This window comes from Trachurus japonicus, chromosome 9 (genome assembly GCF_045865225.1).
Source record: "Trachurus japonicus isolate A0001 chromosome 9, Traja_1.0".
NCBI classification, from domain to species: Eukaryota; Metazoa; Chordata; class Actinopteri; order Carangiformes; family Carangidae; genus Trachurus; species Trachurus japonicus.
In genome coordinates this window covers 11,281,927-11,309,508 of record NC_140915.1, presented here as the reverse complement: position 1 = coordinate 11,309,508, position 27,582 = coordinate 11,281,927, and the positions used below count along the sequence as shown (strand labels likewise).

The 27,582-nt window shown below is 40.5% G+C and overlaps 1 protein-coding gene across 4 annotated transcripts in view; it reads left to right on the top strand.

The window, feature by feature from the left end:
• slc4a4a (solute carrier family 4 member 4a) overlaps nt 1-27,582 on the top strand; it is an 88,094-nt gene that overhangs the window by 47,681 nt on the left and 12,831 nt on the right. For all 4 annotated transcript variants that reach the window (XM_085785911.1, XM_085785910.1, XM_085785909.1 and 1 more), the window contains 13 exons: nt 2,672-2,782; nt 3,692-3,866; nt 3,987-4,120; nt 5,412-5,686; nt 9,118-9,188; nt 10,791-10,976; nt 14,284-14,397; nt 14,856-15,017; nt 18,240-18,418; nt 21,728-21,800; nt 22,669-22,737; nt 23,630-23,803; nt 25,409-25,564. In XM_085785911.1, coding sequence (XP_085642037.1) covers nt 2,672-2,782; nt 3,692-3,866; nt 3,987-4,120; nt 5,412-5,686; nt 9,118-9,188; nt 10,791-10,976; nt 14,284-14,397; nt 14,856-15,017; nt 18,240-18,418; nt 21,728-21,800; nt 22,669-22,737; nt 23,630-23,803; nt 25,409-25,564 — 1,879 coding nt within the window. The remainder of the gene's footprint in view (nt 1-2,671; nt 2,783-3,691; nt 3,867-3,986; nt 4,121-5,411; nt 5,687-9,117; nt 9,189-10,790; nt 10,977-14,283; nt 14,398-14,855; nt 15,018-18,239; nt 18,419-21,727; nt 21,801-22,668; nt 22,738-23,629; nt 23,804-25,408; nt 25,565-27,582) is intronic.

The following is a 27,582-nucleotide window of genomic DNA, read 5'->3' as shown; positions in this document are numbered from 1 at the left end:
AGGCAAATGCGTAGCAGGAACTATAATCCAGACGCGGCTGCTGGGCAAGGGGATTTCAAAAGCGCAAGTAGTATTGAGTATTTACTTTGTGTGTCGTAATGTTACATAATTATACATGATTATCTCACAGTGTGGTGAATGTGCAGGTCACAACTTGTCCACCAGAGCGTTGTGGAGTTGTTGGATTGTTTATTTGATGAGTTTGATGAGGGACAGGAGACCTGTACCGTTCACCTCAGCTCATGTCTCTGCCCCGCTGATCTCAAAACAACATGCACCAATAATTAAAGGTAATGAACCTACTGCTATGACTATAGGGATTATGGCAATACATGTAGGCGTATTTTCCAAAATTTGAACTATCCCTTTAAATGTGTCGGTAGCATCTCATCTTTCCACATCATTTGACAAACATTTCAGAGCGTTGTAAAAAGCGATAGTGACCTACCCAGAGGAAACTCTCGCTCTGTTTATCTACCTCCTCGTGAGTGGAGATTTCCTCGCTGTGATCTTATCTGAAACTACAAGTTGTTCACTGATTCATCACGGAGCTCGGGGTGAATGTTTGGTCCCACGGTCATTTATTAAACCCATTTCCATTAACACACACATACACAAAGGTATGGTATGGAGGCCCTGAGGGCTCAGTCAGTACACTGACTACAAATTCAGTTCAAAAGAGATTATGACAGTTTTCTTTTCAGGGCATAATTTGCAGTTGCAAAAATATAATAAATGGCAATGTGGCACAAATATGATGCTGCAAAATTATCCCAAAATAGCACAAATATCACATTGTGGTGATTCCCACTTCTGTTATGTTGCATTTGTAGTAAAATTGGTGAATTTGTCTCTGAATTTGCAGCACGTTTGTGTCTTTGCATGTGCTTTTTCTCAAGCTGCAGTGTTGAGCTCTGCACATGCACATGCACTAGCTGACACGACACACGTTAATGAGTGTATGTACAGTACAAGTGTATGAAACTGTAAAAGCAGGAGACAAACACAGATAATCAGTGCAGGTGTGCGTTCAAGAAAAAAAAAAAGAAACATCTCTGTGGCTAAAAAGAAACAAAAAGTGAAACACCGCCTACACTGTGGGGCAGATCTGTTGTGAATGCTGTGTGAGCAGTAACTTTATTAGCAGCAGTTGCAGAATCAGTGAAGTGTATCCAGGTGCAGGGACGTGCACATGACTATAGAGGGGCAGGGGCTCAACATCAGAAAAGGGCAGTATGTACAATTTTTTTCAGGCCTTAATATCAAAATAAATAAATTTAATTAAATTACAGTTACTATTTAGTCGGTAGAGAAAGCCTGCACGCCTTCCGACTGCAATCAACCTGCTGGACCAATTTCCCAACTTCCTGAAACAGAGTCATGACTACTGAACTGGTAGGCTAAGGCCAATATTGTTGGGGGTAACATGGCTTGCAGAAAAAAATCATGTGAGTGCAAGTGCAAAATAGAAGTAGCAAAGTCACAATTACCGGTAACTCAACATCTGGAAACAAATTCAAATAGTCAGTGAAATCAAGCTGAGTGAGTGATTCCTCCTGTTGCTGTTGTTCACTACATTCAGGTGATGTTAGAAAGGAGAGGGGCGGGGCTTAACTCTTAACAAGCAGTTAACTAAACAAACACAAATGGGCACTTTTCTGAAATATGACTCATATAAGCTGGTTGAATAAGTGGAAGGCGACTTGTCAGAACTGACAAGGAAGTGGTGTTTGTGGTGTTGGTGGCAATAACTCACAATAACTCACAAGGTTCTTATCTATGTGCAACACACGGAGTTATCGATGAGGCAGCAGCTAGTATCTCTCTCTCTCTCTGGACGTGCATGTGAGGGAGCGCGCACCACGGGGCAGCCCTGCGTATGGTAGATAACCGTGGCATTTTTACAGCGCCGTTGTTTACATCCCCATGCACAACAAGAGTGTATTTATTTATTGGGGAAAAAAACCAAAACATAAAAAGGGCACTTTTTAATACGAGGCAAAAAGGGCAGGGGCTCAAGCACTCCTTGGGCCCTATGTGTGCACGTGCCTGTCCAGGTGTACGGCGCAGCGTTGAATTATGAACGAGCAGCGGTGTGGGTTTTATTTATAGCTGCTGTTTGACTTTCTCAGCCATGAATGTTGTTGTTGGCTTCCGTCAGTTTAAACACATCACACTATCTGCAGTGACAGCGTACGACATAAGACAAGATCTGCTTCACGCTATACGCCGAAAAACTGAGCTGAAATCTACATCAGTGGGTATTGTAGGTGATGAAATTTCTTTCTTTCTTTCTTTTTTATTTTGCACAATTTAAAAGAATAGAACATAAAACGTAATAGGTAATAATAAAACAGTGCAGGGAGAGGCAAAAAACCACGGTGGGCTTAAAGTATTTGAAGCCTCCACCTTATACCGGTAACAATATTAATGTTGCAATTTTAATGTACAAAAGCACAAAATAACATGAAAAATTTATAAAAATAATAGTGACTAACAACAATAACAGAAAAGAAAAAAACAGAAAATATAGAAAAAAAACTGTAAATATAGAGAAAAAAACAGAAAATATAGGAAAAAAAACCCAGAAAATATAAAACGAAAACTGTTTTCACCTGAGTCAGAGGTGCTTTATCCTTCATGAACAAAAAAACTGTGTTTGGTTCTTCAGGAAAAACATGTACGCAGGAGGAGACGCTCAGATGAACGGAGACATGCCTCACGACGGCGGTCACGGAGGAGGAGGACACGCTGTGGGGGAGGAGCTGCAGAAGACTGGAAGGTACAGCATGAATAATAGAAACCTGGACCATCAAAATGACTCAATAAAACTCTTATTTTTGGCCAGAAAATGTAAATATATTATTTAATTGGATTAGTGAGAAACTTCCCACTGTAACTCGGTGGTACAAAGACACTTTTAGAGGTTTTCCTATGGAAAGACTAAGTGCCAAATTAAAAGGAAATGACGACACTTTTATGGATGTATGGTGGCCTCTAATGGATTACCTGCCTAAGGATCTGAGTGTAATTATCCAGAGGAGAAACACTTGCTTTTTTTTTCTTGCTTTTTTTAAAATCTTGTTTTATTCTTTTCTTTTCTACTTCATTTGAATTATGCCTTTTCATTTTCTCCACTAGCTCAGACCACTGTGTAATAATGTCTGCTTATATGTTATTATGACACATTAACTTAAAACTTTAACTTTAAAACTAAAAAGATTGCAGCCCCTGCAATTCGAAATATTGCACTTGGCAATGTTGCAAAATGTATTACATTGCAATTAATTATAGATAGAGATAGATAACATACATAACCTTATATAATAAGGTAACACTTTATACGGTAATAAGTACACACTATTAAGCATTAGTTAAGCATGAAATACTGAATTAATCATTTATAACCCATGGATACTCATTAGTATGTAATTTATAAACACAGTTAAAAATGTTTTACTCATCATTGATAAACTAACTTTATTTATGAACTACATACAAATGAGTGTCCATTTCTTATAAATGGGAGGGAGAATTCGGTATTTATTCATGCTTAACTAATGCTTAATAGTGTGTCCTTATTATAAAGTGTTACCAATAATAATAATAGTTTGGGGAATGGACATTTATACAAAATGTAAGTGACACATCTGTTGTGTGTGTGTGTGTGTGTGTGTGTGTGTTTTTCCAGGTTTTGTGGCGGTCTCTTCCTGGACATCAAAAGAAAAGCGCCTTTCTTCGTCAGTGACTTCACCGATGCGATTCACATTCAGGCCCTGTCGGCCATTTTGTTTATCTACCTGGGAACTGTGACAAACGCCATCACCTTCGGCGGCCTGCTGGGGGACGCCACGGAGAACATGCAGGTCAGACCGACGCTCTTTCCCACAGCTGTTAACAGTAAAACTGCGGCGTTTCATCATCTGAACGGCCCCTTGAACAGTGTCGTGTCGTGTCCTGTTGTGTGTGTGTGTTGGTGTGTTCAGGGAGTGTTGGAGAGTTTTCTGGGCACGGCGATCACGGGCGGCATCTTCTGTCTGCTGGCCGGTCAGCCGCTCACCATCCTCAGCAGCACCGGCCCGGTTCTGGTGTTTGAACGGCTGCTCTTCAACTTCAGCAAGTACGACGCCCTCCACGTTCTCATTCGGTTTCGACTCACAGATCATTTAGTTTTCAATCAGTTCCATCAATTTTCTCCAGATCTCTTCCATATTAACTTAAACCTTTTGATGAGTTGTTGCACCGATCAAAGCTATTTCTCTTCCTTAACATGTATTGTTTCAGAAAAGTCAAAAGAAATGGTAGAAAATCCACATTAAGGTTTTTATTTAACTTCATTTTGTCTCTTTCGTCAGTAGATTTCTCCTAAATTCACCAAAAGTTAGTCTGACCCATGTCATGTCAGGTGTCATTGTAAAGCTCTCTCTCTCCTGAACAGTGATGTAGGCTCCAGAAATTATCATTTCCTCCGTATCCGCAACCAATCACAAAAGTACGATTTACATTAACAATATATGGGATTTTACAGTACAAGTCTTTAAAGGCCGTTTTCTCAAAAAGAGTTTTTCCTCAGACTCTGAGCCGTAAATCGCCACTTCAGCAGCACTTACAGACACCAAACCTTCCAGTTTCATTCCTGATTTATACAACGTTTTATTCCTAAAAAATATGGCGAAATTGGATTTTTAGGGCTGGTGACACAGTATTTTCTCATTTACAAAGTGATAAAAAGAGATATCCAGAATCCCCTCTGTAAAAACTTCTGACTCTAATATGCCAACAATAAAACAAGAATTTTGAAAGGGGTTTTATCCATTGTTCAGATTTCTGTTCTGGAAATGTAAATGCAAATTAGCTCATATTTCATTAGATATTGCCTCATTTACACATTTAAACATACAATTTGACAAAACTTGTAATACAAAAAATATATGTAAGTGATAAACCTGGGAAGTTTCATGGTGATATGATAGTTAAATTTTTTACCTTATTCGCCTGTAGTGTCTCCCATTAAAAAAAAAGTAGCTTCAAAAACTAAGATTTTGAAAGAAAAAATTATAATATATCAACATCACATTAGTTTATGAAAGAAAAAGTCTCAATATTTTAAGACAAAATCAAGTTTTAAGGAAATGTAATGAGAATAAAATCAATAAATTAAAATATTTGTATGTTTGTTACAGTTGAGAGGATTTTTTTGTTGAATTTTCAACACGATTAAGTTTTTTTTATCGTGCCTCACTTGAATAAAAGTCAGAGAAGGTCCATGTTTTCTCATAAATAACAACTGTTATGTCCTTAAAAGTTGTTCTACTCAACAGTCACCATCAAACTCTGTCCTGTAAAACACCTGACTGATTTTATGTAAAAAAAATTAATAATATTTGTCGGTTGTTTTCTTTTTCTTACAGAGACAATGAGTTCGACTACCTGGAGTTTCGGCTGTGGATCGGTCTGTGGTCGGCGTTCTTCTGCCTGGCGCTCGTGGCCACCGACGCCAGTTACCTGGTCCAGTACTTCACCCGCTTCACGGAGGAAGGCTTCTCCTGCCTCATCAGCTTCATCTTCATCTACGACGCCTTCAAGAAGATGCTGAAGCTGGCTCACCACTACCCCATCAACGCAGAGTTCAAGATGGACTACGTCACGCAGTACGACTGCCTCTGCATGGCCCCCGCCGTTCTAGGTGAGCGCCTCGATGTTTATGCTGCGTTCAAGACAACTCGGAAGTCGGAAAAAAACGAGCTCCGAGTTGTAAAAAATGAATTGAACGGCGTCGAACTCGGAAACTCGGGTATCATATCAGAGCTCCGACTTTCCGACTTGACGTCAGGACAACATCAAAACATGGCAGCCCTCGTCTTAAAGTCCCACTCCCGCGACCCTTTTCGGCCATTTTAAAACCAGCTCATTAGCCATGCACATTAGCAATTCACCTCTGGGGGGTGGGCGGAGACTGCGCTGCTCTGCATCCGCCCAGCCACCTCCTTGAACCCCACCCCCGGTTGCTGACAGCTGGACATTGTACAATTACAGATTCAGCGCATTTAGTGTAAAACTCCACACTGGGATTCGATCCCAGACTGGAGCATAGTCCTTGCTCACAGTGCAAGCTGCTCTACCAGGTGAGCTATACCTATTATACCTTGACAGCTACACCGAGCTCCCAAGCCTTTCAGCTCCGAGCCAGATGCAGAACGGGGCGGCAGCTTTTAGCACTAGTGCCCTCCCCTGGAGCTGTGACACGTCAGCTCCAGTCTCCCTGAAACTGCCAGTTTGAGTCTGCCATTGGTTCACAGCAGTTTGAAGGCAGAAAAACTCAGAAATGCAATTTTGCACTTCCTTTTCTGCTGATATGTGCTCTAACACAAGAAAAATGCAACAGGAACATGTGAAAAGCTCAAAAAACACGATTTTCACGGGAGTGGGTCTTTAAACAGTTAGAATTTAGACAATTTTATTTATTTGTTGATGTTTTAATGCATATTTTTGTGTATTATTGCAGTCGCCTATATGAAATACGTTTATATTAAGCTGTGATTGTTGTATGGTGTGAAATTGCGGCCCTCGTATGTGACGGAAATAAGGTTTAACTGTTATCAAGGCTGTAACATTATATGTGCACTCATCTGCGGCGTCTCCTCTCCTCCAAAATAAACATAATTTACTGCTGCCTTTATTTTTCGTAGTCAGCTATGAGTCACAATATGCCAAACTTCCTTCAGGTATCCATGTTTTTTTTCTCCCGAGTTCCTGCAGCGTGAACGCAATGATGTCGGAAGTCGGAAATTTCCAAGTTGGGAATCCCGACCTCCGAGTTGTTTTGAACGCACCTTTAGCATCTTTAGCCTCCAGGCGTCTGAATAAGCTGATTAGAAAATATATTTATATATTATTATTTTTTTGATGGATCTATGCTGGAAACAATCAGATCTCTGAAATGATACCTCAGTAACACCTTTCACGGAAACTCTTCAAATTTGGTACAAACTTTAAAGCAGAAGTAAGCGGAATATTTGTGTTAATATAAGTCTTAAATAGTTATATCTTCCGACAACAATCACTTACATGGAGTGTTTGGTCTGAAACACGGGTCTGTCAGTCACTCTGCTCTGCTGTAAGCCGAGGAGAAAACTTTCCTTGTATCCTGAATGTGGTGACGTAGGGACGAGGGCGGGGACTGCTAACTCCATCTGCTGACAAGAAGTTAGCCAAAACGACCGGATCGCTTACTTCTGCTTTAACTGAGACTCGAGGATGAACTCTTAAGATTTTGGTGGTCAAAGATTACATATAGATACTGTAGATATACTTTATTGATCCCAAGCTGGGAAATTACAGCATAAATATAACAATTATTATTGCATATAGATTTGCAGCCATTTCTCAAGACTGAGTCATGACAAAATTACACACAAATGGTTTAAAGGGATAGTTCGTGCATGTTGTTTTGAGATCAGCGGGGCAGAGACGTGAGCTGCTCAGTGAACACAATGGAGGTCGGAACGGTACAGGTCCCCTGTCCCTCATCTAACTCATCAAATACACAATCCAACAACTCCACAACGCTCTGGTGGACAAGTTGTGACCTGCACATTCACCACGCTATGAAATAATCATGTAACATTATGTAACATTATGTAACATTACGACACACGAAGCAAATACTCAGAACTACTTTCGCTTTTGAAAGCAGCCCAGCAGCCGTGTCTGGAATGTAGTTCTGGCTACATTTTCCTCAAAAACAACTCTGTCTCGTAATGTTGCATGATTATCTCATAGCGTGGTGAATGTGCAGGTCACAACTTGTCCACCAGAGCGTTTTGGAGTTGTTGGATTGTGTATTTGATGAGTTTGATGAGGGACAGGGGACTTGTAACGTTCACACATAGAGTGCAGCAATCTATATAAAGACTATGAAAAACATTATAAAACTACGTAGCAAAAACTGGATGATGATGATGATGATGATCAGTGCAACCATGAGGTAAATTGTCCAGTGCAAAGGACAAAAAGGTGCAAATGGTATAATGGTAAATAAAGAACAACGGTTAGTGATGATGATACAGTGGAATGAATGAAAGAGTTTGTTGATACAGTGCAAACAGCAGAGTCCAGGTGGGGATGTGTGGATGATATAAACCAACAGGATATCAGAGTTTAATGTGATCAGAGGAGATAAAGAGAAGTTTGTGATGGTGTTATTGATACTTATATACAAGACTTTATATGCTTCTTCCTGCGGGTCCACACAGACTGCAGCACTGTTCATACCAGGGCAGGCAGATGTTTACTTGTGATGAGTGAGCAGCTGCCGCCGTCACTGCAGCAGAGTTTTAACACAGTCCAGGAAACTCTGTGCTGTCTCTGTTCCTTCGGTTCTGGGGAGACGGTGCTGCTCCGTCACACTCCTGCAGCTTTTGGCTTCATTTATAATTAATAGATCTCAGCTCAGACTGATGAAAGTGCAGAAAAGTCTGTCTGTCTGGCTGCAGTCGGTGCAGAGATGCTAAACTTTTCTTTTTTGAGTCAAATAACAGGCCACACTTTGTCAGCTCCAGGATTTACAACCAGCAGTGTTGTTGTCCTGCACATAAAGAAACCTGCACAGCTGGAAGACGTTTTATTTTATTTTATTCTAACCTTAGAGAGGTTCAAGTCTTCTCTGAAAACTCACGTATCCTCCTTGGTATTCAGAGCTGCAGTCAGTTCTGACCTGACCTCATTTGTCTTCATGTTATTTTAGAGTTGTGTTGTTGTATCATATCTTAATGTATTTTATGGACTGTTGACTATCGTGTATTGTACATTACTTTGGTGCATTACATTACACTATTGTAAAGCACTCTGGTTGACCTACAGTAGGCTGGTTTTTAAATGTGCTATAGAAATAAATGTGACGTTGTTGTGACCTTGTGACAGAAACTAAACAAACACATATAACAATTAGGGTTCACAACCTTTATACAATATTAAAAAATAGATGAGAAAAGCAAAATAAACCAGATCTGTGTGATATAATACGTAGGTTTTTTTGTCCGTCTTTCTACATGTGATTTACATGTGTGTTAAATAAAACTGTGTCCTGTGTGTGTGTGTGTGTGTGTGTGTGTGCAGAGAACAGCACGGACATCGTTGGAGATCCGTTAGAGGGAACTTCAGTCTGGTTTTGGAACAACACTGATCTGGTGAGTTCTGCTTCTTCCTGTTTGAACCTGTTTGTCCTGAGTCCTGAACACAGACTTGTTGTTGTTGTTGTTATTTATGGGTCGTGTCCTGTCTGCTGCCTCAGCTCCGACACAGCAGAGTGGCAGCGGTGAACTCTGTGTTTCCACAGTTTTTTTTACTCAATGAAGGACTCTTTTCTCTTTTTTTGTCTCTGTGCTGCTGCTGCTGCTGCGTCACAGATGTGACGACAAACGCCGAGCGGCGAGATAAAGATTGGAAAAGACAGTTGTGTTGCGTTTGTGAGTTCCACAGTGTCACAAGGAAAAGTGGATGGTGTGATAAAAGATGAACAGACGTGTTTCCAGTCGGAGGTTACCGTGACTCTGTGAGCTGCTTTGTCTTTATCTCTTTTGAGATGTAATGCAGTTGCATCAGGCAGCTGCTTTAGTATCTTTTTTCTTTTTTTTAATATATGTTTATTAACTTTTTAAGAGATGACATTTTTTACAGGCGACAGATTCAGGAGTAACATCCTTTACAGATAAAATAAATACAATACTGTATACTGTACTGTATGTATACAGTAAAATAGATTGAGGGTATATTGTCATGTATGATATATTTACATGTATAAAAGGAAAGGTACACAGAAATAAAAATATATCAATTAAATGGTAGGACTCAAGTTTCAAGTTTAGTTTATTTGTCATATACATTAAAAAGTACAATGTACAATCAATGCAATGTAATGCATTCTGCCATGGCTCTCGCTCAGCCCTTAAAGAGAAAGGGGAAAACATTTTGGCAAATTGGCCCATTGCCATAATCCCTATAGTCATACCAGCAGTAGGTTTGTTACCTTTAATTGTCGGTGCAAGCTATTTTTAGAACGGCGGAGCAGAGCCGCGAGCTGCTCAGAGCTACGCTACGGAGGCTCATGGGATTTCTTGGTTTCCCTCATCAAACTCATCAAATACACAATCCAACAACTCCAAAACGCTCTGGTGGACAAGTTGTGACCTGCACATTCACCACGCTATGAGATAATAACAGAACGTTACCAGACAGAGTTGTTTTGGAGGTAAATTCATGCAAAACTGCTGATGCACGTTCCCATCGGGGGCAGTTTTTCGGCAAGCGTGTGCTCTAACATGCCACTTTTTAAATCCTAGGTTAACCATGCACATGCCTAGACCATACCATATTGTAGAGTTTTACGGTGCACATTGGTGAGCATAGAAAGGTTTCAAGAGCCACCTAAAATTGCAGTGCGTGGATCTGGAGGAATATTGCACTTACAGTATATACCTCAGAAAAGTATTTGAAAATAAAAGTTTAATTTGGGACAAACCCCAAAGAGATGGCAGCTCAAGATCCCTACAGCTGATTTGCACTTCAAGCAGGTTGTAGAAAGAGTGAAGTTTAGTACAAGAGTAATGTAACCTGTAGATAACTTTAAATTTAATGAGTTGCTGTCTTGAATTTATTGAGCGTCTAACAGTCTTTTTCCCAAGCTTCTTTTAAGTGTAAGACTGACAGTTGTTGGAGCTTCGTTTGCATCAGTACCTGGTTCTTTTTACACTCATCATGACACTTTCTCTGTTTTGTTTCTCTCCACGCAGCCCATGAACGCCACGTGGTCGTCGCTCACCAGGACGGACTGCTTGAAGTACAAAGGCGAGCTGGTGGGGAAGGCGTGCGAGTTCGTCCCCGACATCACCCTCATGTCCTTCATCCTGTTCTTTGGCACCTACACCTGCTCCATGTGTCTGAAGAAGTTCAAGACCAGCCAGTTCTTCCCCACCACTGTGAGTCACCGCTCGCCTCCTGAAAACCACGCTGAGATGATTTAACCCAACCAGTCACCCGGAAAGAAAACAAATTAGGTTTCCAAATGTCTCCCAACCTGTTTATATGGGGACGGCAGATTATTACAGCGAAAGCCTCTGTGTAGAGATGCACGATAACTATAGGCAAGGCAAGGCAGCTTTTATTTATATAGTATAGCGCATTTCATACCAAGGGGCAACTCAATGGGCTTAAAAACAAAACAGTAAGATCAACAAAGTTACAGTGTAGGAGCGCTTCCTGGACTCAAAACATCTTTTCTTTGGACGGGGCAAATGCTGGTAGAAAAAGAAGAAATATCCAAAGCACTCTCTATGAACAGTTAAAAAGCTTTTATTGCTATGGCTTGGTTTAAAAGACTTTAAAAGGGGGAGTCAAAACTTTTTCTTTTTCTTCTTTTTCTTCCTTTTTTTCTTCTTTTTCTATTCAACAGTAAGAATTGGAAATGGAAAAAAAAACATGAAAATAAAATAAAACCCAAAATAGTAAAGATTGGAAACATTAAAGGGGACCTATTATGCTTTTCCAGCTTTTCAGACTTTTCTACATGTTTAAAATGTTGGATAATGGTTCTAGAGGCCGTGGAAGTGTCATATCCTGAGGTTAATGCATTTGGAGGTAAACCCTGCTAGATAATTGGGATTTCTCTGCACACCTGTTACACTCGGTTGCACTGAGTTTTTTTTGACATGAGCTCGCGTCTACGTCGATGCGTGCCGGACTCCCCTACATGGTCATGCCGAGGTCTCTGCTCCAGCCGGCCCCGCCTCCTCCCATGCTGCTCTGTTGTGCCTGGTGTCACAGCGGAGAGCGGAGCGGACTACTTCCTGCTTCTTCCCTGAATGTTTTAGCGCTGTAGCGTCACTTTACTAAGTTTTATTTAGAAGTTTACGCCGACGTTTCATGTAAGTGAAGCTGTACCTGTGTGAGGAGCGACGTACCACCGGGGCGACGTTGTTCGCCGGACCGACGTAACGCTGGACCGCCGGAGCACCGGAGCTCTGGAGCTGCAGCGGCTCCTCACACAGGCAGAGCCCGTCTGCAGGCCTCCTTGGCCGGGCGGGCGTCCGTGCTCATCGCGGTAGAGAAAACCATCGCTAATAAACATACCCGCAGGTTTTTTAGACGTTTACCGCCGTGTGGTTAGTCTATTTAGCAGAATGTTGGTCTCATTGATGAAATCTTGTGGCAGTTGAATTAGTTTGAATGAAAAGTGAAGCTGTGAGAAGGAGGAGGAGAGGAGCAGTGCTGCGGAGCTCTGTAGTCTGCACAAATCACCACATTTACATCAATAAATAACTGTTTTACAATGAACTGACCGCATATATTTTTAATTTATTTTATATATTTATTTTTGCATTTTTATATTACATGTTACATGGTTACAGTAGCCTACATGGCAAAGACTACTCTATACCATCTTTGGTTAGGGTGAGACTAGGTCATGGGCACATTTCATTACACAATGTAGACTGGTCAGATGCATAGGCTACTGGAGAGATGTGGCAATTTGCCTACTGCAGATTTAGCTTTTGTTTGCATACTACATTTTGGCCAAATCAGTATAGGTACTAGTAGTAGACATCGTCATGGTAACGCAATGCTGAGGGAGTGGTTCATTTGCATTTAAAGGGAGGGGCCACTGAAACAGACCGTTTTGCAGAGCCCTGTTTTTGAGAATGCTGTGATGTTTGATCTTTGGGGTATTTTGACCGAAGCACGTCACAGACATGTCTTTAAGACACCCAGGAACTATTTTAGTTGGTGCAAAAAGGAGCATAATAGGTCCCCTTTAAAGCAATACTTACCGATCTGGCATTTCACTCAGCACAGCACAAACATTTGAAAATCAACAGCTCCACCTCCCTCACAAGTCCCACCCACCTCTCCCTCCTGCCGCACCTCCACGAGCCCCCTCCCTCCCTGCTGCATGCGTTGGCATGGCAACGGTAAACAGAACAGGAACGCGAGTGAAACGGGACCAACACAAACAAACACAACACCAGAGTTTTAAACCGTATAAACGGACTCAGTGATGATGACTGATGAGTTTTATAATAAACTGTTGTTAGCCTACTGCTACTGGAGACGCAGGGGAAGTGATTGTTACAGATTACAGTTCTCAACGAGCTGGGCTGGCGGCCGGACCAGCGCCACCTGATGCGCTGTCCGGAGTTCAGCCGGGTCCGGACCGCTGAGAACTCACAGAGCTAACAGTAGCCTAGCCGTTAGCACAGAGCTAACAGTAGCCTAGCCGTTAGCACTGGATACTTTATAGACACATGTGACTTCCTGTGTTTACGTATCACTCGGGGCTGCTCACTATCAACGTTACAATATCAGACATGAAACTCCGCGACCAGCTGCGGCTGCAGTTATTGGTCTTTTAAAAAACTATTTATTTCCAAAAACCTTTTTTCTTGTGTGTGTTGTGACTCTAGTCTCCTCTGCTCATGTCCTACTACTGCTCTGTCAATAAGCGTTCTTCCTGGTCGGGAGGGGGGAGAGGAGGAGAGGGGTGCACAAAGTGATTACATATTAAGTAGGTTCGGTCGCTCGTCAAATCTTATTAATCGGACCGAATAATATTATTGGTCAGACTTTTCTCAGAATTATATGAGAATGAAAAAATGATGAGTTTTTAACCCTGTTGGGTTTCTCTTACATTTTAATGTATCATCAGATTATTAATAGCATTTTAACTTAGACAAAGAAATGTGCAAAAGTTCCAGAAAGGTAAGTATTGCTTTAAACAAACAATTAAAAACAAGAAAAAAGAATAAAAGAAAGTACAGGAAAAAAAGAAGGAAAAAATATAATAAAATAAAAACTAGACTAAAATAGAGCATGAAATATTAGTTTGCAGCATGAAATATTGATTTGTATTAAAAAAAATACACAAATAAGTCTGATAATGACAAAACAAGATTTTTCTGCTTTTGGCTCGACCAACGCAATATTGTTCCGTTCATTAATCTCTGCATAGCGCTCTTTCTCTGTTATTGTCGTTCACACACACACATACACACACACATAGACAAGCGTGCATGCATGACAGTGGTGCGTGGTAAAAGCAAAACTCAAAAAACACAGTCTCCTTGCAAACCTGTGGGAAACACTGAGTGATGTCAGTTATACTGTAGAGGCAGAGCTAGTCACTACATCTTAGTTGCTCTTAACCTCAGTTGTGTATAATAAAAATAAAGAGTTATGGTGCATCCCTGAGCCTTTGTGTTTTGTGTTTTGTGTTTTTTCTCTGACGCCCAGGTGAGGAAGCTCATCAGTGACTTCGCCATCATCCTGGCCATCCTCATCTTCTGTGGAGTGGACATGCTCGTAGGAGTCGATACCCCGAAACTCATCGTGCCAACTGAATTCAAGGTGAGAGTCACAGTCACACAGGGGCTTTTTACTTTTGATGTCTGTCTTCAGAAATCATGTTTAAATAACTCCTGACGGTTGTTTTTTTTGTTTTAATGATTTTTGTCTATACAATATGTTTATTTCATTAATCGACCAAACAAAACTTAAAATCTTAAAGAATAATCTTCTGTAATCTGCCAGTTTTCACAAGTTATTAAGAAACAAAGCAAATAATTCAATCCAATTAAAATGTAAACAGCTGCAGGTCAACACACCCACTCACACACTGCTCTGTTATTTTATACCATTAAAAAGAAGCTCACAGAGTGATTTATCTGTCTTAATGACACAACACCTACTGTACTTTTAAAAGGTCATTATTTAATAATAGATCGTCCGTCCTCCAAGTGGCTTTGGAGAAAAACAACACACACAAAAAAAACATTGTCTAATAATCAAACTTTTCTTCCTTGTAGCCAACGAGTCCACTCCGCGGTTGGTTCGTGCCGCCGTTCGGAGGAAACCCCTGGTGGGTTTACCTGGCGTCGGCTCTTCCTGCCCTGCTCGTCACCATCCTGGTGTTCATGGACCAGCAGATCACTGCCGTCATCGTCAACAGGAAGGAGCACAAGCTGAAGGTAAAACCACGACAAACATCACCACGTAACAATAAAACCGTTTAGAACTGGCCTGTAAAGACTTAATGTAGCATTTATCAGCTGTTATAACACATCCGATAAAAGCTGACAAATAGTGAACCCACATTTCTCTGTACTGAATTAACCACTGATTAATAAATGAGTTACGATAATATATAATTGTTAAACTGAGCTTTAACTAAAAGGAGTAGTAATTGATCATTTATAAATAATTATTATATATTAAATGTGTTTTACACTTCACAATAAAACTCCTTTTATTAAGGATAAACAGTAGAAAGATTAATAAGGTAATAAAATTGATCTTGCCAAATAGTGAGTCTGGACCAGTGATTGATTTTTTTTTATCATTTATAAAGTATTACAAGAATGAATAACCTAATTATAAAGCGTTTATAAATCCATTCAATTTAAATTTAAAATTGACTTTTGGAAATTATTAACATGTCAATGTAGTGTTTGGGTTCTGCTACAAGACATTTCAGCAGCAAAGTCGCTAATACAGCCACAACTGAGCATTTTAGATTTGAAAATGCAGTTTCAGAGCCAGAGTCTGAAAAAGTTGGATTCAGTTTTTCAGCAAACAGTCGGGATTAATACGTCACAATCCCTAGCAACCAATCCCGTTAAATTTGTTTTGCATCTCATTTGTTGTTCACTGTGATGTGATCAACTTACACAGCTAGATGTTCAAACATTTTATCATAAATTGCCGTGGCCCAGAGTTTAAGTCGCTTTGGATGCGGGAGACCTGGGTCCGAATCCCGGTGTAAATCTTGTGTTTTGACTTCACTCCTCCGTTTCCCCTGCCCCCGCTAACGCGCACCGCCGTTACTTAGCAACACGGTGGGCGCGAGTCATGATGTATTTGCATACTCATGAATATTCATAGAATCTGGATTTTTCAATGAGGGAGTAGTAGACGTGTTTTTTGCCTATTTGGGAGTTCTTTTAAACTACTTTTTTGCGGGGAAGCAATTTTAATCAAAAAATAGTCATAGCATAGCTTTTTACAAATTTTAATATGCCTCTTTAGGGGGACTTTAAGGATTGACTTGCTGCATGTCAGTGAAGCAGCAACGGGTTTCTGTTTCTGCACCAGATGTTGCACTTCTTCCAACATCTGGCTGCTGTCACAACATGACCAGAGACTGGAAGTTTTCATTGAAGCCGGAGAGTGAGCCCTTCTTCCTCCTCCTCCTCCTCCTCCTCCTTCCTTCTCCTCCTCCTCCTCCCTCACACCTGATTTATGAGCAGCCGGAGCAGGAACACTGGCTTCCTTCACCCTGTAGCTAAATATGGCCGTCATTCCTTCTCGGGGAAGTGAGAGATGTTTCAGGAGAGTGACTGAACACAGTTTAGTTCAACAAGCGGCCACTTGAAATGTTCGCGGCCGCTGCTGAGGTCGAGCGGCGACCTCTGCTTAAAACGCGACAGAGGAGACGTGAGACGTTAATCATCATCTTCACCATCACAGGAACGTCGTCTCATACAAGTAACAGCCAAGTCTAAAATAACTGGCAGCATGAACAGGAAAGGCAGATTAAAATATAACTTTCACACTCTGTCTATCACATTAATTGTCTTAATATAGATCCCGACTCGTTAGGACGGTGAAGAGGTTTGACAAAGTGTTTCTGGTTTAATTTGGGTGGGGGAAAAAAAAGTCTAAATATAGTTTAGTTTAAATGTCTTGAAACTAAAAGAAAAAACGGTTAAAAGCTCTGCCACTGTTAAAAAACGAGAAGGAGAACTTCAGGGTCCGCGTGGAAACAGGAAGTGATCACAGTGATTTGTTAGGGAGAGGAAGGTTGAGATATTTTACATTTACAGGAATAATAGTGAGATAATAGATTTTAAGGTTTGATGCTGTGGTTGGCTCTGTGTGGGAGAACCTGTGGGAATCCCAGGGACTTCCCTCCTTCTGTCTACGTTGACTGTTCAGGAGTTTTTGGTATTTCCCTGGAGTTTATTCATTAACTTCTGTGAGCACTTGATTTTTTTTTACTAGTTTAGCTGCATCATCTGTTCATGACCCCACGTGTAGTCACAAAGCCCTCAATCATATTGTTCAATACCCCCAACTTTATTTTTATGCACCGTTGTGCAAAGGTTAGTTGTGGTTTAACTTTCACAGGGATTTTTTGAAGAAAAGTTTTTGAGAAGATATAACTTTATCTACCAGGAATAAATCACATTGTCACAATCATTTCATGAGAAGAGGTAAAAACATATATATATATATAACTTTATTGGCAACAGTGAATGAATATAGGGATCCAGTGAAAGTTGGAAAAGTTTGAGAGCCACTGAGTTAGGATGTAACTCTAACTACCTAACTCAATCAGTCAATCAAATTTTATTTATATAGCACCTTTCAAAGCAAATAAATGCAGTTTAGAGTGCTTTACATTTTGATTGAAAAAGTATATACTATATAAGAAGTGAAACAAGAAGAATGACGAGACTAATTCTCAAAGATTAAAAACAACAATAAGATATAGCAATAGTAAAAGATAAAAACACAATACTGTAAAATATATAAAAAATAAAAATGTAATAAAATAATAGAAAGATAACAATAAGAGAGAAGAAAGTAATAAAATAGAAGACTGTAAAACTAGAATAGAATAAAATAACTATGAGACTCTAACATAAACGCCAGATTAATGGGTTGATGGGTTTTTAGTCTACGTTTGAAAGTGTCAATGTTTGTAACTCTTCTCAGATCCTCTGGCAACTAACTAACTAACTAACTAACTAACTAACTAACTAACTAGCAGGTGCAGGTGTTTATCACTGTGTTTACTTCGTGTCAGACTCACATGTTTCTGTGCAGAAGGAACTAAAACACCGGGATGTGAGTGAGGAACACAGAGTTTGAAGTTTTGACTCGTGTGTTTATTATTAGTGAAGCAGCAGGAGGCTCGAGCTGCTCTGACTCTGATTCTGTGTTTCCTTCCATCTCTACAGTCACAGAGACACAATAATCATATTTCTATTACATATAACAGGCTGAAATTGAGCAGAAATATCCTTTAACGTCCGATCAGAGGAGGAAGTGTTATTATTTTAGGTTGTATAGTGTCTGCTTATTAAACCATGTAACTGTAAGAGCTGTTTACGGCCTCTCAGGACAAACAGGACCTCGTCTTGACCTCCTCTGTGCTGTTTTTTGTCTCTCTCTCTCTGCACCACCAGAAAGGGGCCGGTTACCATCTGGACCTGTTCTGGGTGGCGGTGCTGCTGGTGGTCTGCTCCTTCATGGGTCTGCCGTGGTACGTGGCCGCCACCGTCATCTCCATCGCCCACATCGACAGTCTGAAGATGGAGACGGAGACGTCGGCTCCCGGAGAGCAGCCCAAGTTCCTGGGTGTGAGGTGAGGTCCAGAAAAAAACAGAAGTTAATTAATTTATTAACGGTTGATGATCGCTGTGCTGTATGTCGTTACACCCAGGGTTCTAAATTAACACCCGCCAACCCGCCAAATGCGGGTTAAAAATCATTTTGGCGGGTGTTAATAAATACTTACTAGCCAGTTTGGCCGGTGATGCACAAGGCAATCATCACGGCCAGAGCCGCTCTACTGTTCTCAGTCATTTGTCCCCCTGGCAGCACTTACTACATTTCCCATGAACACTGCATGCTACGTGATGACGTATCAGACGCCCATAGACCAGAGCGGCTTTTTTATGCAAATGAGAATGACTGATGCATCCTGGGTAATTTAGGGGCAGCGCCCGGCATCCCTCCATTGAAAAGTTCAGCCTAAACTGGCTTGACAAACAAAAAGTTGGCTATTAACAGGCTATTTACAGACAACACTTAGCCAAAACCTACCCGGTGATTCGACCAAATACGTGTAGATGTCTGGGTCAGACATTTCTGGCCACTGTGTGGAGTCATTGATCATTGTGGGAGGCTAAATGAGCATACCGGTAGATTAATTAAAGCAGAAGTAAGTGATATATTTGTGTTAATATAAGTCTTAAATAGTTATATCTTCCGACAGCAATCACTTACATAGAGTGTTTGGTCTGAAACACGGGTCTGTCAGTCCCTCTGCTCTGCTCTGAGCCGAGGAGAAAACATTTATCGTATCCTACAGTTTTTATCCAATGAGGAGAGAGAACGGCATGCAGGGCTGTGTGTGCAGCCAAGGGACGCCGTGAATGTGGTGACGTAGCGACGAGGACTGTTATGGTGCGTTCAAGGAAACTCGTATTTTTCCGACGTGAAGTTCACCGGTCGGAAGTTACGAGTGGCCGTTATAGTGACTTTCACCGGTAAAACAGGTCGGAAAAACACGAGTGGGTTGCCTGAAACGCTACAAAGTCGTAAGTTGTGACTTGAAGCTGTAATTTACGATTTCAAAAGCCTGCCTGGAACGCAGCATTAGCGAAAACGACCGGACCACTTACTTCTGCTTTAATTGTCATTTTTCAAGATAGCGTGAACGTTTCAAAGAGGGTGTCACTGTCAACATAATTACGAGACATAGTGCTACAAAAGAAACAAAAAATAAAACATTCAAATTGATTGTTAGTTAGTCTAAGCTCCATCAAAACACAATAAGCCACTGCGTGCAATGTAAAAATGCCGGTAGCTGCCCCTAAATTACCCAGAATGCATCAGTCATTCTCATTTGCATAAAAAAGCCGCTCTGGTCTGTTGGCTGCGCGCAGGCCGGTGTTTCACGCTACAGCAGAGAGGAGACTCCAACACGTCGCTTGCGACTCACACCGGCCCGCTTGGTTGAAGCGTGTATGCGTCGCGGTTTGTTTGTTTTTTCGTGCATGTCCGCGGCGCACCGATGAAAAAGCTCAACTTTTTGGGAGGCAGCAAGCAAACTGCATGTCATGTGAATCGATCAGCTGCTGCACGGACCTGCTCCTCCTGCAGTAACATGCTACCTGGCTCTCAGTGCTTGTTGTCGGTGTTGTGTCAAATCCTGGTTCCCTGTCCAGCTGGTTCTCCTCTGTTTCCCAGAGCTCTGCCCCCACATGTAGAATGTGTTTTATAGAAGAGAAACACTGAAATATCCCTCATGTCCACCTCTCAGTCTTAGCCCAGTCCTTCATTGACAATAGTTACTGGACTAGTTTTTTTTTTTTTTTTTGTCTAGCTAACAGAATACAATTGTGTGTAAAACTGAATAAATAAATAAATAAATAATAAAAACAGGATTTTAGGGTACAGTAAGAGTAGCCTATAAGGTTTGACATCACACATTACCTGTACTTAATCATTTGCAAAGATGTACGAAGACATTTAGGCTACAATGTGATGAAATGAATGAGAAATACAATTCTTTTGTGACCATTTGCCAAGTGGTTTGGAGGTTTGCCCATGTTGTTTTGAGAATGTGATTTCTGAGGATGTGGGAACCTGTTGCTGCAGTTTAGTTACAGTTATGATCATGTCATTTGGTGAAGAAAACCCATTGCAAGTGAGTGCAACATGTCAAAAACACACACATCAGGAGGCTTCACCACGACAACAACAAAAACCTCTGAAAACAGGAAGAGATGCCTCCGCACCGTCTACTCAGAACCTGACCAAACAGTTTCATATCGATAATCACACACAGATTATTACTTATTCATTGATCCAGGAGATTAAAACTGATTATTAACTAATTATTACTGATAACAAGATGTTCAACACCAGTCCTGTCGGATTAAGAATCACACACTGATCTGATCAGGTTTTTACACTTAAATTCAATTTATTACATTGCCATAATGCCTATAGTCATAGCAGTAGGTTCGTTACCTTTAATTGCTGGTGCAAGCTATTTTTAGAACGGCGGAGCAGAGCCGTGAGCTGCTCAGAGCTACGCTACGGAGGCTCATGAGATTTCTTGGTTTCCCTCATCAAACTCATCAAATACACAATCCAACAACTCCAAAACGCTCTGGTGGACAAGTTGTGACCTGCACATTCACCACGCTATGAGATAATAACAGAACGTTACCAGACAGAGTTGTTTTAGAGGTAAATTCATGCCAAACTGTTGATGCGCGTTCCGGTCGGGGGCAGTTTTTCAGCAAGCAGTCTCTGCATTTACCTCTAAAACAACTCTGTTCCATTTCCAAGAAATCCCATTAGCCTCCATAGCGTAGCTCTGAGCAGCTCGCGGCTCTGCTCTGCCGTTCTAAAAATACTGTAGCTTGCACCGACAATTAAAGGTAACGAACCTACTGCTATGACTATAGGGATTATGGCAATGTAATAAATTGAATTTAAGTGTAAAAACCTGATCAGATCAGTGTGTGATTCTTAATCCGACAGGACTGGTGTTGAACATCTTGTTATCAGTAATAATTAGTTAATAATCAGTTTTAATCTCCTGGATCAATGAATAAGTAATTATGTGTGTGTGATTATCGATATGAAACTGTTTGGTCAGGTTCTGAGTAGACGGTGCGGAGGCGTCTCTTCCTGTTTTCAGAGGTTTTTGTTGTTGTCGTGGTGAAGCCTCCTGATGTGTCAGCTGTAAGCTGAACTAACAGAGACGTTGTAAACCTCAGACCCAGTGACACGTGACTGATCCCACTCCAATAATCACCTTTTATTATTTTCTGTGACTCAACAGTTGAAGGTAAAAGTTAAAAAAAGTCACATTGTTTGGTTCTTGTGATAAAATGTGTTTGTTTTTTGTTTTTCTGTCTCATGTTTCCTGCAGAGAACAGAGAGTCACTGGTGTGTGTGTGTTCATCCTGACAGGACTGTCAGTTTTCATGTCTCCCATCTTAAAGGTAAATCGTCTTCTCGTCTTATACGTGTCCTCAGAAACTTTGTCCCTCAGTTTAGTATCCCTCAATTTAAAATAATTGAATCAAACACAGAAACAGTTCAAAAGGTTGAGCTACAAAACAAAACACAAACATTTTGCTCATGAAGATCGGTTAGTCCACAACCTTGAGTGTAAATTAACTTATTACACTTCAACTTTACTTTAAATTTTACTATACAAACAATTTTTGTATTTTTGTTTTTTTTTCTTCAAAAGAAAGTCTTGTGTTACAGGACAACAGTTAAATTACATCATGTCTCTTTCTTTTAAACACTCACCTGTAATAATCCTCCTTTTCTGGTTCCTATGCAAGTATGGAAAAGTATGGAATTTGATTTTATACATTTCCAGGTCTGGAAAAGCATGGAAAATGTAAACTATTGTATGGAAATCTGGTTTTGGTCTTATCTGAAGTTATTTGGGTTAATTATTTTGTATGCACTATTGTACCTACAGTAGCTAGTACAGTATATTATTTGGTTACATACTGTAATGGCATAGACATTCAGAATAATGAAAACAAATGATTAATTGCATGATTTATTTACATGATACACATATTTTTACTCAAATATCACAAATTGGAAGTCTGGAAAAAGTATGGATGTACTGTAGGAACCCTGAATAATGTTCATATTACTGTACACTACATGTCCATGAACATGTGCTATTTTTAACTGAATACATTTTAAGAAGAATTTAAGAAAACTCAAAATCTGGCAACAGTGAAATTAATAAATTCATATAAATGAATAAGAGTAAATAAAAACACATTGTTGTTTTATGGAGGATGTGTTGATAAGTTTACATTTCTCTGCTGTTTGGCCCAGTTCATCCCCATGCCGGTGTTGTATGGAGTCTTCCTGTACATGGGAGTCGCCTCTCTCAACGGAGTTCAGGTAAATACGACTTGCATTTCATTTCATAACCTTTATTTAAACTCTGAGATATATTGAGGAGTAACCTACAGTAATTTACAATATAGCCGAGGTGAAACACAAAACATATAAGGACAGAAGACAGACATTTGAAACATACAAAAGCATAACAGAATACCGGAAGTTAAAGGTAACAAAGATAAATTGAAACACAACTGTAGTTAAAAGCAGGAGCAGTTTAGTTTAGTTTATTAGTTTAATAAGGGACAATGTGCAATTACATTAATCATTTAAGGGGAAAAAAATGAAAAGATGGTTGCACCAGATTTAGCTCCCAGCTAAATTTCCATCTGTAGTCCATACACATAACATAAAAGTAATAAAATACACAGAATACAAGCTATTATACAAAGATGAGGCATAAACAGACACAGTTAGACAATGGACAACATTTAGACAACATGTATGTGGTAGGCAAAGTGCAAAGTGCTTATAGCAGCAAGATGTTGATTGTCATATACTGTATGTGTGGTGGACACATACAGTATCAGTACAGTAACTGTATGTGTAGTGGACAAGTGCAAAGTGCTCATAGCAGCATGGTTATTCATAGTATTGATAATAATAAATAAAGTAATAATAAAGATAAAACATGAAAGTGGCAACAGTGGCAGATGTAATACAAAAAATAAAAAATTACCAGCTATGGTAATGTGACAGATGTATCTATGGATATCAGATGAAAACAGAGACAAGAAGTGCTAACGAAAAAGAGAAACAGCCTAATGAGTCGGTAAAATAAGATGTAGTTACGGTTTTAAATTGTCCTGTTGATATAAGTGAGCTAAGTTACGTATAGAACGGTCGATACAAATCCGCTGTGTGTGTGTGTGTGTGTGTGTTTTACCTGCAGTTCATGGACCGTCTGAAGCTGCTGCTGATGCCGGCGAAGCACCAGCCCGACCTGGTCTACCTGCGCCACGTCCCGCTGAGGAAGGTTCACCTCTTCACCTTCCTGCAGATCGTCTGCCTGGCCATGCTCTGGATCCTCAAGTCCACCGTGGCCGCCATCGTATTCCCCGTCATGGTGAGAGACCACGTCCGCACCCAGATGCCACTCAAATCCATCAATAGGCTGCGTTAGATATCAATAATCTTACTGAGGCTGCACCCGATTAGTGATTGATTTCAGCTTTTTTTGTGTGCAAATTTGTGATTTTTTTATTTTTCTCATTTGCACGTTTGAGTTTTCTCTTTTATCGTCTTTTTTTCCTCATAAAATTGTGTTTTTTCCCTCACAAATTAGTTTATTTTTCCTACATTTACCACAGTTTTTCCTGCAAATTTAAGTTTTTTTCTCTAAAATTTGTGATTTCAAATTTCAAACAATCTCCAACTTTTTTTCTACTAAATTGAAACTTGACTTGAAACTTTTTGAACTTGTAAATTTACCCTCACTCTCTTCCAGCTTTTTTTATTATTATTATTTTATTTATTTAAATTTCACAATGGCTTTAACCCTCCTGTTGTCCTTCTGTTCACTTCCTCCATCCTTCCTTCTTCTGCTTTCCTTCTTTCCACAATCCTTTTTCCCTTGCTTCTTTCCTTCCTTCCTTCCGTGGGTCCTTCCTTCTTCTTCCTTCCTCTTTTGATCCAGTTGACCTGGTCTGTTCCCTCCCTCCATCTTTCTTTCCTTCCCTTTTCCCTTCCGTCTTTCCACAATCCTCTTTGCCTCCCTCCCTTCCTTCCTTCCCTTCATCCTTACTTCTTCCTTCTTTTTTGACCCAATCTGTTCCCCCCGGCCATCAATCTTTCCTTCCTTTTTCCCTTCCTTCTTTCCTCCCATTGTTCCCTTTGTCCTCCCTTCCTTCCTTCCTTCTTTCCCTTCGTCCTTCCTGCCTTCCTTCCTTCTTTCTTTCCCTTTGTCCTTCCTTCCTTCTTTCCTTCCTTTCTCCCTTCCTTCTTTCCACAATCCCTTTTGATCCAGTTGACCTGGTCTATTCCCTCCGCCCATTTATCTTTCCTTCCTTTTTCCCTTCCTTCTTTCCTCCCATTGTTCCCTTTGTCCTCCCTTCCTTCCTCCCTTCCTTCCTTCCTTCGTCCTTCCTGCCTTCCTTCTTTCCCCTTGTCCTTCCTTCCTTCCTTCCTTCCTTCCTTCCTTCTTTCCCTTTGTCCTTCCTTCCTTCTTTCCTTTCCTTTCTCCCTTCCTTCTTTCCACAATCCTTTTTCACTTCCTCCCTCTTTTGATCCAGTTGACCTGGTCTGTTCCCTCCCTCCCTCCATCTTTCTTTCCTTCCCTTTTCCCTTCGTCCTTACTTCTTCCTTCTTTTTTGACCCAATCTGTTCCCTCCGTCCATCTATCTTTCCTTCCTTCTTTCCTCACATTGTTCCCTTTGTCCTCCCTTCCTCCCTTCCGTCCTTCTTTCCCTTCGTCCTTCCTGCCTTCCTTCTTTCCCTTCGTGCTTCCTTCCTTCCTTCCTTCTTTCCTTCTTCCCCTTTGTCCTTCCTTCCTTCCTTCCTTCCTTCCTTGACCCAGGAGAACAGCAGGAGGGTTATAATAAAGCGACTCAGTAAAACATCCCGTCTGGACTGTGACTCTAATAATAATAATAATAATAATAAATTGTATTTATAGAGCGCATTTTCACCTGACTCTGTCTCTGACCTGTTCCTCTCGCTCCTCCGTCTCCAGATCCTGGCCCTGGTGGCCGTCAGGAAGGCGATGGACTACATGTTCTCCCAGCACGACCTCAGCTTCCTGGACGACGTCATCCCGGAGAAGGACAAGAAGAAGAAGGAGGACGACAAGAAGAAGAAGCGGGGCAGTATCGACAGCGACGCTGAAGACGTAAGTGACGACGCTTCTTCCTGACTTTTTTAGTTTTATTTTCTAGTTCTCCATGTCTCCGCTCCTTCCTCAAGTGTCTGGACCTCACCGTCCCGTCCGTCCTCGCCCCCAGCAGCATGTTCAACTTCCTGTCTTCAGTTTCTTCATGTTGTTTATTTCACTAATACCCAGGGGGCAAAGCAAAAAAAAACGGACACGGAGCGTTGTAAAAGGTTTGACACCAGAAACGATATCTAGGAACTTCAAGGATTAAAACCTGGGTGGACAACCTGGTCAGCTAGCTGCTGGAAAGCTACAGGGGGCCAAAACCACTTTCTTGGGTCATTTTGCTGGCGAAATGATGTAAATACAAATGTTTAGGTACTACAATGGCATAAATAGTATCTTGACACATAGGGGGAGGCATGAAAAAAAGATTCTGGGGTTTGTTGCAACTCGATTTTAAGATATCACCCTCAACATCCCAAAAAAGACAAAAAAAAGTACTGTTCGCCTGACAAATTCTCATGAAAATTATTATTTTTCAGCACTTTATGGAGAATGTCTATGCCTAACATGTATATAGAAAATTTCCTTGATTCATAAGCTTCCATTTGAGTCCAAGATAGCCTTTAAAAGCCCCACTTGCTGTGGCCAACGGTCTTCTCTACCTGTTTGGAGACAGCCTGTAGCTTTCCAGTAGCTAGTAGGGGTATAACGGGAAGTCAAGGATTATTGATCCATCGTTTTTTGTTTTGTTTTGTTTTTTTCAATTCTTTTTTTATTGTGATTTTCATGGTTCACATGTTCATTTACATATCACTTCACCAATCTCATCCATTCATCTGTAAATTACATCTGAATAGCTCAGTAATATAATACATCCACGATTCCATTGACAATACAGATAGGGATGATTGGTCCTCCCTCAATCACACAAAAGATGAAAATAATAAAATACAAAAATTTAGAACAAGAATGCTGGGGTGCACATCTGTTATACTAGAGGAGAAAAAAATAAATAAATTAAAATACTGATGCATATGGGTTGACACAGAAAAAACATAGATGACGAAAGGAAATGGATATAAGACCTGGTACTAGACAAACGATGGACGAACCGGAGTGAGATATCTAATCCATCTTTCCCATCTTTTCAAAAACAGACCCTCCATCGTTTTTTTTAAAATGCTGTATCACTTGTAGCTCGTCAGGTCCAGATGTCTTGAGAATGATTATAAACAGTTTTAGTCCAGATTGTGTTTGGGTCGACAGGGGTTCATTGAGTCACAGGTATGTGTGTGTGTGTGTGTGTGTGTGTGTGTGTGTGTGTGTGTGTGTGTGTGTGTGTGTGTGTAATGAGTGAATGTATAATGGATATGTCGTCTCCATTGAGAATCAGTAGCTCATTATGACGCAGTCAGTCACTGTTAGAGCTCAGTTGTCTGATGGCACGTGGGTCAAAGCTGCTGCCAGAGTCGCTCTCTCTCCTCCTTTGTGTCTGTTCAGGTTCACTGCGTCTGTGGATCAGCGCTCTCTCTCTCTCTCTCTCTCTCTCTCTCCCTCTCTCTCTCTCTCTCTCTCTCTCTCTCTCCAGTTCATGTCTCTGTGTTTTTGTCCAGGGAAAGTTGGTTTTTTTATTCAGTCAGAGCTGCACTGCAAAAACTCAAAATCTTTCCAAGAATATTTGTCATATTTCTTGTCAAAATGTCTCATTTCTAGTCAAAACAAATCTCTTTCCACTTAAAATAAGACTCATCACATTAAAAAGTAGCTTGTTTTTAGACACTTTTTACTTGTTTCAAGCATATCTTCACTTGAAATAAGTAGAAAAATCTGATAGTGGGTCACGTTTTTCTTTCTTATTACAAGCACAAAAAACCTGCTTTCACTGGCAGATTTTTCTACTTTTTTCAAGTGAAAATTAGTTTGAAACAAATGAAAATTATCTGAAAACAAGTTCATTTTTAGGTGATGAGTCTCATAGAGATTAGTTTTGACTAGAAATTAGACATTTTTACAAGAAATAAGACAAATAT